This window comes from Galeopterus variegatus, unplaced genomic scaffold, assembly GCF_000696425.1.
Source record: "Galeopterus variegatus unplaced genomic scaffold, G_variegatus-3.0.2 Scaffold8523, whole genome shotgun sequence".
Classification (NCBI taxonomy): Eukaryota; Metazoa; Chordata; class Mammalia; order Dermoptera; family Cynocephalidae; genus Galeopterus; species Galeopterus variegatus.
This window is the reverse complement of record NW_007734634.1, coordinates 13,519-26,747: the sequence shown is the minus strand read 5'-3', so window position 1 is coordinate 26,747 and position 13,229 is coordinate 13,519. Positions and strand designations below refer to the sequence as shown.

General features: G+C 39.2%; 1 protein-coding gene across 1 annotated transcript in view; it reads left to right on the top strand.

Annotated features, from left to right (window-relative positions):
* Positions 1-4,302, top strand: part of LOC103608523 — an 8,108-nt gene extending 3,806 nt beyond the window's left edge. Inside the window, exons 3-4 of the mRNA XM_008592950.1 lie at positions 3,230-3,365; positions 4,051-4,302. Coding sequence (XP_008591172.1) covers positions 3,230-3,365; positions 4,051-4,302 — 388 coding nt within the window. The remainder of the gene's footprint in view (positions 1-3,229; positions 3,366-4,050) is intronic.
* Positions 4,303-13,229: the final 8,927 nt, after the last annotated feature.

Genomic DNA, 13,229 nt, shown 5'->3' with positions numbered 1-13,229 from the left:
ATGTGGGATCCGAACCCTCGGCGGGAGCGCTGCCGCGCTTCCCAAGCAGCGCACTAGCGCAGTGCGCCACCGGGCCAGCCCTGCTGTGTCTTTCTTGCTTTTTTATTTATTTGTTTATTTTCTTAGCTCCCACTTGTGAGTGAGGATTTAGTCACCTCATATTGTACACAGGTATTGATATTCAACTCTGTACCCCACAAATACACATAATCAATTATGTTTCAATTAAAAGAAAAGAGCTGCATGTTGTGTGTTTTTATTATGACATTAATTGTTCAATATACTAAACCAATCCCTTTTTTCCTCTGATTGAAGGTTTGGTTTAAGAATAGGAGAGTCAAGTGGTGCTGATAACACCAAGGTCAAGCGTTCGGATTCCCATACTGGCCAGCCACTGAAAACAAAAACAAAACAAAACAAAATAGGAGGATCAAGTGAAGAAGATGTCAGAGGGCATTAATGTTCAGAAATATGCCCTCTGTTGCCCTGGGCCACCCTGTGGTTTTAACCTTGGATGGGCCCTATAATGCCATCCTTGTTCTGGAGCTTGATTGGAGAGGGGTTCTTCTGGAGCCACTGTCACCCACGCCACGCAGGCCTCTTCTGCCTTTATCTTCCTTTGACCTGGCTTCAGTTGTCCTGGAATGGGCCTCTATCATTAGCAGTCATTTTGTAGTTCCTCTTCTAAGGTTCTATGGATTGTATGTGTCCTCCAAAGGTACACGTATTAGAAACTTAATCCCCACTGTGACAGTGATAAGAGGGTGAGAAATCCAGTTATGGTGTTTGAAAGGTGGGGCCTTTAAGAGGTGATTAGATCATCAGGACTGTTCCCTTATGAATGGACTCATCCATTCACTGCGTAATGGGCTTGGTTCTGATAGCTTTAAAAGGAGAGCAAGTGAGGAAATGTGCCCTCTTGCTCAGCCATTCTCACCATGTGATACCCTGCATTGCTGTGGAGAGTCACCACCCAGAAGAAGGCCCTCACCAGATGTGTTCCCTGGACTTTGGACATCCCAGCCTCCAAACTGTAATAAGTAAATTTTATTTCTTTAATATATTACTCGGTTTCAGGTATTCTGTTATAAGCAACAGAAATGGACTAATACATAAGGTATAGTCTTCATGACAGTTTGTCCAAAGTGTTTTTCCACCACATTCTAACTGTGCATAGCACAACATCAAGAGCAGTTCACCAAATGCCTGGTAAATGAGTTGAATATACTAACAAATTCAATGCCCCATTTTTTTGGTGGGGCATGTTTTTGTATTTTTCAATAAAGAGGTGAATTTTCAATCTGTTTTTAAGCATCAAATGGATGGGAATTTCTGAGGGAATGCCATTCAAACAGAATGGGGAGGAGGCCTCTTTTCATGAGGTGACATCTCTGAATCACCACTAATAGACCTGTGCACATCACAAAAGTTTTCCAAGTGCCCTTGGTATGTTTACACTGACCCCTACTTTTTCTCCTCTGCCCTCCATCACTCCATCCTCACCCTCACCCTTTGGGACCATGTACATGTACAAGAGGGGGCAGGGTGAGTCCCTAGTGAGAGAACTATGTCTTCACACAGAGCAGAGCCCCATCCGTGCTAATATGCACGTTCTGGCCCAACACTGGACTCTAGTGGGAAACTCCCTAAGAGGCTACTCACAGGGCTTTATGAGAAGGTGGCAGCTGATCATTCATCTACTATGTTCCAGGTTCTGTTCACTTCCCCTCCCTTTTTGTGGAGGTCATAGGGGAATAGGAGCCATTCTGACCCAAAGGTCCCATTGCTTCAACAGAAACATGAGAGGTGCCTCCATCAAAGCCAGAACGAGGCTCTTATCCCTTTTCTCCCCCATTCCAGGGCAGGGGAGCATATTATTGTACCTTCTCCAACTCAAAACAGATAATCACGCCTTCAAATGTATTTTGTTGCTTTCATCATCCTTAAGAGAACCTAATTTCTGCTAATTAAAAAGAGAAAGGGAATCTTTTGGTTTAGTGCCACTTGAAGCAAGAAGGAGATGGTCCCCCAAGCAATTATCCAGAATAATCACCCACTGGAAAGAAGCAGTCATTTATTCATGCTGTTTTCTTCATGTGAAACTCCCAGGGTAGACAACAACAGAAACAAAATCAGGGTGGTGAAGGAGGCCGGGCTCACTTTTTAAAAAGCATTAAGTTCTTCTCAGTAGAACCTTTGCTTTTGAGCAATCTAGCAATTCAAGTCTTCTTTAAGGTAGTTTGCTGTTAATAAGGGCCAAGGAATGACCTGGTCCTGCCCAAGGTTTCCCAGTGGACTGAAGGGATAAAGTGGTGGGAGAATTGAATCATCACAATGCATACAATAGCACAGCGATGCTGAACTCCAAAATACCTGCAGTGTAGCAATCACACTATATTTACATTGGGAGCAGCAGATCAGTTTCAGAAAAATATCATCCGTCAATTAAACTTATTTAAGAAATTTGAATTATATTTTGAGTCAATTCTGTCATTCTGTTTGAATTTCATTTTAAAATTTATTGTAGAGGAGTTCCGGTCAAGATGGCAGAGTAGTTGGTTCTTGGTGTTGCTCTCTCCCACAGAGCGACCAATTTGCAGCTATTGGGGAGCAGCCACAGAGGACCTGAGATCTGCACTGGAGCAGATGGGAGCCGCCCACCATGGGAGCCCAGTTCAGGTTGCTTCCCATTCCATAGAGAGACTTTAGAGCTTCTGGGCCCACATGCCCTGAGCCTACCAGGCCAAAGAAAGCAGGTGGGGCAGGACTTCCAGCCCAGGCTGGTCCCACTTGTTGATTAAAATGATTGGAGACGCAAAGGAAGACACAGCAGACGAGATACAGGTGAAGAGCGGGGGGCCACTGCTCTCTCAGGCGAGTAGCGCCGACCCAGCCACTGTGACAGCTTTTATTACATTTAGCAAGCTTGTACATGCAAGATAAGCATTAATGCATAAATTCTGTTACAATTTTCTCAAGAGCGGAAGGCCATTCCCTCCCTTCTCAAGCACTTGGTTATCTATAATGTGCCTCCTGGGAACATCCCAAGAAAGTGTTCTCACAACTTCAAGTGTTCTCAACGATTGTTTGCAATCCTTGACATTTCTTGGTTAACTCGTTTGCGAGTTCACCAAGTGAACACGTCCTTGGGTGCTGACCACAAAAGTCCATTAACCATTTCCTTCATCTCCCCCTTTTTGTTTTTGCCATTTGCGGTTTAACGTTTTAGCAAAGACTCAGCTACATATTGTAAGAAACCAGCAGCAGGAGAGTCCTGCCGTGGTCAGTTAAGTTTTACTGGTAACCAAATGCCAATTCTTGCCTTCAGGATATATAAATTATCTTTAGAAAAATTAATGTTCATGGTATGATTTAAACAAGTATATAATGAACAATTACCTAAACATTTTATCTCACCAGTGGTTTGGTTCCAATTAATTTGTCCAATCATCATTAAATAAGGTAATCGTACACAACTGTGAACATATATGAAACCGTTTACAGTGAAGTTTAAGGAATAGTTTGATGAGGAATTAATACCTCCAATCCATGTATGTAAAGGATATAAAGATGCAATCATAATAATATATAGGTTGTTGTAGTGGTTCACTAGATACATGTGCCCATTGTCTTTCAACTGGTGTTGAATTTTCTGCATTTCTATTCAAAAAATCATGAGAAAATAGAGCTTGGACTATTTGTCATCTTGGGGATTCCATATAGTCTCTCCCTTTTTGTTTTTGTAATAAAGATTTAAGTGTTCTATTATGCCGTTCAACAACGGCTTGACCTGTAAAATGTTTGATATTATAGGCTTGGAAAAATAACTGACATTTCTGAGATAAATGTGAAGGGGCATTGTCCGTTTTTAACCATATAGGAATCCCCATGACAGCAAAGGCCTCCAAGAGATGAGAAATAACTGCATCAGCACGCTCAGCTGCCAACAGTGTTGCCCACATAAAACCTGAAAAAGCATCCACAGAAACATGAACATATTTCAATCAAATTCAGGAACAATAGTAACATCCATTTGCCATAACTGTAAAGGAGCATTCCCATGGTCGTTGGCCCCGGCCGATAAAGGAACTGCATCTAATTTTTGACATATGGGGCATTGTTGTACTATCGCACGGGCTTGAGTTCATGAAATATGATAATCATGATGGAAAGAGCGAGCATTGCAATGAAAATGGGAATGAGCCTCAGTGGCCTGCAAAACAGAACCTACAAGAGTATCGATTAGTGCATTACCTTTACTCAACGGTCCAGGCAAATTGGTATGAGCGCGAATGTGCGTGACAAAAAGAGGTGAGGAACGGGAGCGAATAACTTGCTGCAGTAAGTGAAATAAAGCATGTAATTCATTAGAATCAGAAGGAACAGTAACAGTTTCTATAGTTTGTACCACTTGGACAGCATATTGAGAATCTGAAAGAATATTTAAAAGAATATCTCCTACATCAATTAAAAGTAAATATATAGCATATAATTCAGCTTTCTGAACCGAAGTATAAGGACTTTGAAGGACTTTATGGTTTACTGTGTCCGTATATCCTGCCAGGCCAAAATTGTTAGCATCTGTGAAATAAGCTTTTGCATTAGATATAGGAGAAAATGTAACACAATGAGGAAGGATCCAAGACGTTCTCTGCAGAAATTGAAGCATCTTATGAGAAGGATAATGAGATGTAAAACTTCCTAAAAATTCACTAACAGCCAATTGCCAACGTACATTCAAAGCATACAAGGATTGTATCTCTCTGTGAGACAAAGGCAGTACAATAATACAAGGATCTTGACCAGTTAACTGACGGAAACAGAGCCGTCCTTTAGTAATCAAAACAGAAATTTTATCTATATATATCTCCAATGATTTAGTAGTTTTATGCGGAAGAAAAAGCCATTCAATAATATTATCTTGTTGTAGTAACACACCGGTGGGTGAATGAGGCGTATGAAAAATCACAAGTCGTAAATTTGTATAGTCAGTAATTCTTTGCAATTGAGCTTGTTGGATAATATTTTCCAATTGTTGTAACTCAGATTCAGCTTCTTGGGATAACACTCGAGGGCTATCCAAGGTTGGATCGCCCTCTAGTGTTGAAAATAAATTATGCAAGGCATATGTTGGGATATCCAATGAACGGTGAAGCCAATTTATATCTCCCAATAACTTTTGAAAATCATTTAAAGTCCGCAATGAATCCCTTCAAATTTGTACCTTTTGGGGAATAATGATTTATTCAGTAATCTTTTGTGCTAAATAAGAAAAAGGAGGCTGTGATTGAATCTTATCCTCCGCAATTAAAAGACCAAAATTCTGAAGTGTGGCATGAATAATCTAACAATTCTGGGCAAGAAAAAGTTGGAGGCATAGCAATTAAAATATCCATATAATGAATAAATTTCAAATCCAGAAATTGAACCCATAAAATCTCCGAGCTTGCTCATTACTAATTTCTCTTTTGACAGCAACATGAAGCCGAGCCAAAAAATTAGTATAGGGTTCATTAGGACCTTGCATTATCTTAACAAAAGTTTGGCGGGATTGTCCTGAGTCTTGAATCCACTGCCAAGCCATAAGGCAAATTTCCTTTAATTGGGCAAGGGCAGCAGGGTTCATTTGACATTGCTGTTTAAGATCAGCCCAGGCACCAGTACCTGTAAATTGTTCCACATCAGGCCCTCCATTACGCTGATAAGCGTTTAGGCGAGACACCCTTTCTGCTTCATCTCGCCACCATGATTTAAATTGTATGTATTGAGGAGATTCCAAAGTTGTACGAGCAAGCATTTCCCAATCTTTTGAGATAAGTAAATTGTCCTCAGCAAAAGACATTAAAAGTCCAGTAACATAAGGGGAGGTAATACCATAAGTACTAACAGCCTGCTTAAGTATCCTTAAATATTGAAAACTGACAGGATCATATTGCACTTGAAAAAATCCATTAGGAAATTCTTCATTAGTAGGCATTTCCTGTCTTAAAATGGGAAAATTAAAAAATCCATTAGGAAATTCTTCATTAGTAGGCATTTCCTGTCTTAAAATGGGAAAATTAAAAAATCCATTAGGAGGCATGTAAGGAAGAGTCTTTTGGGGAACCCCTGAATCAGCATCTAATATAATCTTTGTCATTTGAGGCAAATTTGGAAATTTAAAAATACTATGTGGAATGCCAGGGGCAGAAGCAGACGGAGGGACTGATTTCTGCTGTACAACAGGGAAAGCTTGTGCATCCTGTAAGCAAGCCTCCAGCTTTTGAATAAGATCATCCAAAACATCCAATTTTGGATTGTCAGTGGTCTTAGGTAATGGTGGGTATGATTTAGATTGAATCAGACATTTCTCTTCTAATTCAGGTATTGGAATCTCAGTGTCATCATCGGAAAAATCAGAATGATCATCAGATTCTGAATTGGGTATGGGAGGGGCAGAAGGCTCAGGAGGAGTATCATGTATATCTGAAGAAAAAATTTTCTTTTGTGGCTTTACTGAATCAGATTGAGAATGCTGGCTGCTATCATCTGAATCAGATTGAAAAGGTTGTAAGGCTAAAGCCACCATGTTAGAAGCTGCCCATTCCTCTGCCGATATAACTTCTCCAGCCTGATGAGCTCTCCATAAAGTTTTACTGACCTGCCTCCAAATTTTTTAATCAAATTGGTTCTTATTGTCTGTAGTAAACCAATAGCAATGTTTCTGTATCTTTTTTAATAATGAAAATAAAACCTTCTCTTAATTTTTAATCCTGAAGCAGTCAACAATGATTTCAATACTGCCATATAATCACTTAACACTGACGGGGAATTCCCCATTATGCCCCGACTCTAAATTTCCCGAAGAGATGGCATAACTCTTCGCCGTCAGTAAAAAACCTCCTCGTTCCCTTCTGTTCCCGTGTCTTACCTTTCATGCCCCACGTTGGGTACCAGATGTTGATTAAAATGATCAGAGACGTGAAGGAAGACACAGCAGATGAGATGCAGGTGAAGAGCGGGGGGCCACTGCTCTCTCAGGCAAGTAGCACTGACCCAGCCACTGTTACAGCTTTTATTACATTTAGCAAGCTTGTGCATGCAAGATAAACATTAATGCATAAATTCTGTTATACTTTTCTCAAGAGCAGAAGACCGTTACCTCCCTTCTCAAGCACTTGGTTATCTATAATGCGCCTCCTGGGAACTTCCCAAGAAAGTGTTCACACAACTTCAAGCGTTCTCAAGGATTGTTTTCAATCCTTGACATTTCTTGGTTAACTCGTTTGCAAGTTCACCAAGTGAACACATCCTTGGGTGCTGACCACAAAAGTCCATTAACCATTTCCTTCACCCACTGCAAAGAGAGCTATAACAGCCTTGGGGCTCCCACACCCTGAGCCAGCTGAGCCAGAGAAAGCAGGCAGTCTGCGAATTCTGGCTCAGGCTGTCCCTGCCGCCAGGAGAGTCCTAAGAGACTCGAGGACCTGACACCTCGAGACAGCCATGCTGGAGAATGTAAGCAGGGCGGGACTTTCGGCCCAGGCAAGTTTTTGCTGCCCAGAAGCAGCAGTCCCTTCAGGATCCAAGTGAGACATCACAGTGAAATGAGTGGACTGTGATATCTGTGGCCACAATGACAAAACACCAAAGGAAAGATACCAGAAATATGAAAAATCAAGAAAGTATATCACCATGAAAGGAAATTAATAACTCTCAAGTGCTAGATCCTATAGAACAGGAAGTCTTTGAAATGACAGACAAGGAATTCAAAGTAACTATTCTAAGGAAACTAAATGAGATACAAGAAAATTCAGACAAAACAAAGAAATGAGAAAAAATATAATGGATCTGAAATAAGAAATGTACAAAGAAATCAATGCCTTGAAAAAGAATGTAGCTGGGGGCCGGCCCAGTGGCGCACTGGATAGTGCGCCGCTTGGGAAGCGCGGCGGCGCTCCCGTCTGAGGGTTCGGATCCCACATACAGACCGGCTCCCGCTCACTGGCTGAGCGAGGCGTGGGAGCAACGCCGAGGCTTCCCGTCCGAGGGTTCGGATCCCACATACAGACCGGCTCCCGCTCACTGGCTGAGCGAGGCGTGGGAGCAACGCCGAGGCTTGCGATCCCGTTGCCAGTACCCGGTCCGGTACGGGGGCAACACTGAGGGTTGCGATCCGTTGCCGGACACGGAAAAAAGACAAAAGACAAAAAAAAAAAAAAGAATGTAGCTGAACTTGTGGAGCTGAAGGATTCATTCAGTGAAATAAAAAACACAACAGAGAGTTTAACCAGCAAAATTGAACAAGCAGAAGAGAGAATTTCTGACTTTGAATAGAGGCTGTTTGAATTAATGCAGGCAGACCAGAAAAAAAGAATCAAAAAAGTTCAAGAAAATCTAAGAGAGACAACTGACAGCCTTAAGCACTCACACATCCAAATCATGGGTATTCCAGAATGGGAGGAAAAAGGAAATGGCATTGAAAACATATTCAATGAAATAATAGCAGAAAACTTCCCAGGTATAGGGAAAGTCACAAGTCTCCAGATTCAGGAAGCCCAAAGATCACCAAACACATTCAACCCAAAAAGGTCCTCTCCAAAATATGTGATAATCAAACTGACAAAACTCAAAGACAAAGAGAGAATCTTAAAAGCTGCAAGAGAGAAGCAGCAAGTCACCTATAATGGAGCCCCAATCAGAATAACATCAGACTTTGCATCAGAAACCCTAAAACCTAGAAAGGAATGGGAGGATATATTCAAAACACTAAAGGACAAAAATCGCCATCTAAGAATACTTTACCCAGCAAGGCTATCCTTCTGAAATGAAGGGCAAATAGTATATTTCTCAGACAAACAAAAACTGTGGGAGTTCACTACTACACAACCAGCCCTATGAGAAATTCTCAAGGAAGTACTGGGTTTGATACCACAAAAACAACCATCACTGCCATGAATACACAAGAAAGAACAATATCTACCAGCAAAACAAAAATGCTAACAAAAGAGAGAAAAAAAGTTTATCAATCACCCTAAGAAACCAACAAATACAGAAGACAAACAAAATTAGAAAGAAAAGAACAAAAGATACCTAAGACATCTAAACAAAAATCAGTAAAATGCTAGAAGTAAATCAACACCTTTCAAGAATAACTCTAAATGTAAAGGGATTAAATTCCCTATTCAAAAGACACAGCCTGACTGACTTGATTTAAAAGATGGACCCAACAATATGCTGTCTTCAAGAGACTCACTTGACCTGTAAAGACACACATAAACTAAGAGTGAAAGGACATAAAATGATATATCATACAAATAGAAATGAAAAATGAGCTTGAGTAACTATTCTTAAATAAGATAAAATGCACTTTACAGCAAAAACCATAAAAAGAGATAAAGAAGGCCACTATATAATGATAAAAGGATCTATCCATCAAAAAGACATAACAATCATAAATATATATGCACCTAATGTCAGAGCAGCCAGATTTACAAAGCAAACACTATTAGATCTAAAGAAAGAGATAGACACTAGCACCATAATAGTAGGGGACATGAACACTCCACTCTCGTCATTGGGCAGATCATCTAGGCAAAAAATCAATAGAGAAACACAAGATCTAAACAATACTTCAGACCAATTGGATTTGGCAGATATCTACAGAACATTCCATCCAATAACTTAAGAATATTCATTCTTCTCTTCAGCACATGGAACATTCTCCAGGATACACCACATGTTAGGTCACAAAGCAAGTCTTAACAAATTCAAAAAAGTTGGAATTATCCCATGTATTTTTTCCAATCACAATGGATTAAAATTAGAAATCAATAATAAACAAAACTCTGAAAACTATACAAGCACATGGAAATTAAACAACATTCTACTTAATGACATGTGGGTCCAAGAAGAAATTAAACAGGAAATCAAAAAATTTCTTGAAACTAATGAAAATAATGACATCATGCCAAAACATATGGGATACTGCAAAAGCAGTATTAAGGGGGAAATTTATAACATTAAATGCTTACTTCGGAAGAATAAAAAGATGGCAAATAAATAACCTAACACTTCTCTTTAAAGATCTAGAAAAACAAGAACAATCCAAACTAAAGTTAGTAGACAGAAAGAAATAATTAAGATCAGAGCAGGATTAAATGAAATAGAAACTCAAAAAATAATACAAAAGATCAATGAAACAAAAAGTTGGTTTTTTGAAAAGATAAATAAAATAGACAAACCTTTATAGCAAGATTAACTAAGAAGAGCGAAGACCCAAATAGCAAAAATTAGAAATGAAAAAGGTGATATTATATCTGACACCTCAGAAATACAAGGAGTCATTAGAGACTACTATAAACATCTATATGCCAACAAATTTGAAAATCTAGAGGAAATGAATAAATTTCTAGATACATACAAATTACCAAAACTGAGCCAAGAAGGTATAGAATATCTGAACAGACCAATAACAATTAAAGAGATTGAAGCTGTTATCAGAAGGCTACCAACAAAGAAAAGCCCAGGACCAAACAGGTTCATTGCAGAGTTCTACTTTAGTTCCTCCTTCAAAGAGGAACCAATACCAGATCTCTACAAACTGTTCCATAAGACTGAAACAGAGGCCATTCTCCCAAACTCATTCTATGAGGCAAACATCACCCTGATACCAAAACCAGACAAAGATGCATCAAAAACAGAAAACTAAAGGCCAATATCCTTGATGAATATAAATGCAAAAATCCTCAATAAAATACTAGCTAACAGAATACAGCAAGACATACAGAAAATTATACACCATGATCAAGTGGGTTCACCCCAGGGATGCAAGGTTGGTTCAACATATGCAAATCAATAAATGTGATACACCACATTAATAAAAGCAAAGACAAAAACCACATGATCATCTCTCTTGATGCTGAAAAACCATTTGACAAAATTCAACATCCTTTCATGATAAAGAGTCTACAAGTTAGGCATAAACAGAAAGTATCTCAACATAATTAAAGCCATATATGATAAGCCCACTGCCAATATCATCCTGAATGGCAAAAAGCTTTTAAAAACAGGAACTAGACAAGGATGCCCACTCTCACCAATCCTACTCAACATAGGGTTGTAAAAAACAGATGAGCTAGAGCCCCATGTATCAATGCAGATAAATCTCAAAAACAGTACAGAATGAAAAACATGCAGAAGGATTTGTACAGAAGGCTTCCTTTATATTCAGGGCTTCAAAAGTGGAAAATACCCTATATTGTTCATGGATGTATTGCTATGTGTTAATAGCAAAAGCATTAAAACAGGCCCCTGAATGATGCACACAATTTGTGACCAGTGTTTACCTCTGGAGAGGGTGGGAGAGGAAGGGAAAGGGAGGGATGCAGGGGGCTTCAGGAGCTGCTATAAGATGTTTTTCTTTGACAATGAAAAGATCTGAAATAAACATGACAAAAAGGAAAAAAAAAAAAACCCAGGAACTAGACAAGGATGCCCCCTCTGACTACTCCTATTCAACATAGTGTTGGAAGTACTAGCCAGAGCAATCAGAGAAGAGAAGGAAATAAAGGGCATCCAGATTGGAAAGGATGAAGTCAAGCTGTCCCTTTTTGTGGATGATGTGATCCTATATATTGAACAGCCTAAAGCTTCTATAAAAAAACTCCTAGAGTTGATAAATGATTTCGGCAAAGTTGCAGGATACAAAATCAACACACAAAAATCAGTAGCATTTCTGTACTCCAACAGTGAACATGCAGAAAAAGAAATCAAGAAAGCTAGCCCATTTACAATAGCCACCAAAAAAATAAAATACTTAGGAATAGAGCTGACCAAGGATGTGAAAAATCTCTATAAAGAGAACTGCAAACTACTGTTGAGAGAACTTAAAGAGGACACAAGGAGATAGAAAGATATTCCATGTTCTTGGACTGGAAGAATTAACATTGTGAAAATGTAAATATTACCCAAAGTGATCTACAGATTCAATGCAACCCCCATCAAAATTCCAATGACATTTTTCTCTGAGATGTAAAAAGGTATCAAGACATTTATATGGAACAACAAAAGATCACGCATAGCCAAAGCAATCCTGAGCAAAAAAATAATAAAGCCAGAGGCATAATACTACCTGACTTTAAACTATATTACAAAGCTATAATAACCAAAACAGCATGATACTGGCATAATAATAGACACATGGATCAATGGAATAGAATAGAGAACCCAGAAATCAATCCATATGCCTATAGCCAGCTGATCTTTGACAAAGGCAGTAAATCTACATACTGGGGAAGAGACTGCCTTTTCAACAAGTAGTGCTAGGAAAACTGGATACTCATATGTGGGAGAATGAAACTAGACCTGTACCTTTCACCACATACCAAAATCAACTCAAAATGGATTAAAGAATTAAATATACATCCTAAAACAATAAAACTCCTTAAAGAAAACATAGGGGAAACACTCCAGGAAGTAGGAGTTGGTACAGAACTCATGAATATGTCCCAAAAAGCACAGGCAACTAAAGGTAAAATAAACAAATGGGATTATATCAAACTTAAAATCTTCTGCACAGCAAAAGAAACAATCAACAGAGTAAAAAAAACAACCAGCAGAGTGGGAGAAAGTATTTGCATAATATACACCTGACAAAGGATTAATATCCAGAATAAACAAGGAATTCAAACAACTATACAGCAAAAAAACAAATAACCCAGTTAAAAAATGGGCAAACGAGCTGAATAGGCATTTCTCAAAGGATGATATATTAATGGCCAACAGACACATGAAAAAAATGATCAACATCACTCAGCATCAGGGAAATGCAAATCAAAACTACACTGAGATACCATCTCACTCCAGTTATGATGGCTCAAATCCAAAAGACTGAGAATGATAAGTACTGGCGAGGTTGCAGAGAAAAAGGAACTCTCATTCACTGCTAGTGGGGCTGCAAAATGGTGCAGCCCTTTTGGAAAATGATATGGAGGTTCCTCAAACAATTACAGATAGATCTACCATATGACCCAGTGATTCCACTGCTGGGAATATACCCAGAGGAATGGGAATCATCATGCCGAAGGGATACCTATACTCCAGTGTTTATTGCCGTTCTATTTACAGTAGCCAAGAGTTGGAACCAGCCCGCATGTCCATCATCTGATGAGTGGATAAGGAAACTGTGGTACATCTACACAATGGAATACTACTCTGCTATAAAAAAGAATGAAATACTACCATTTGCA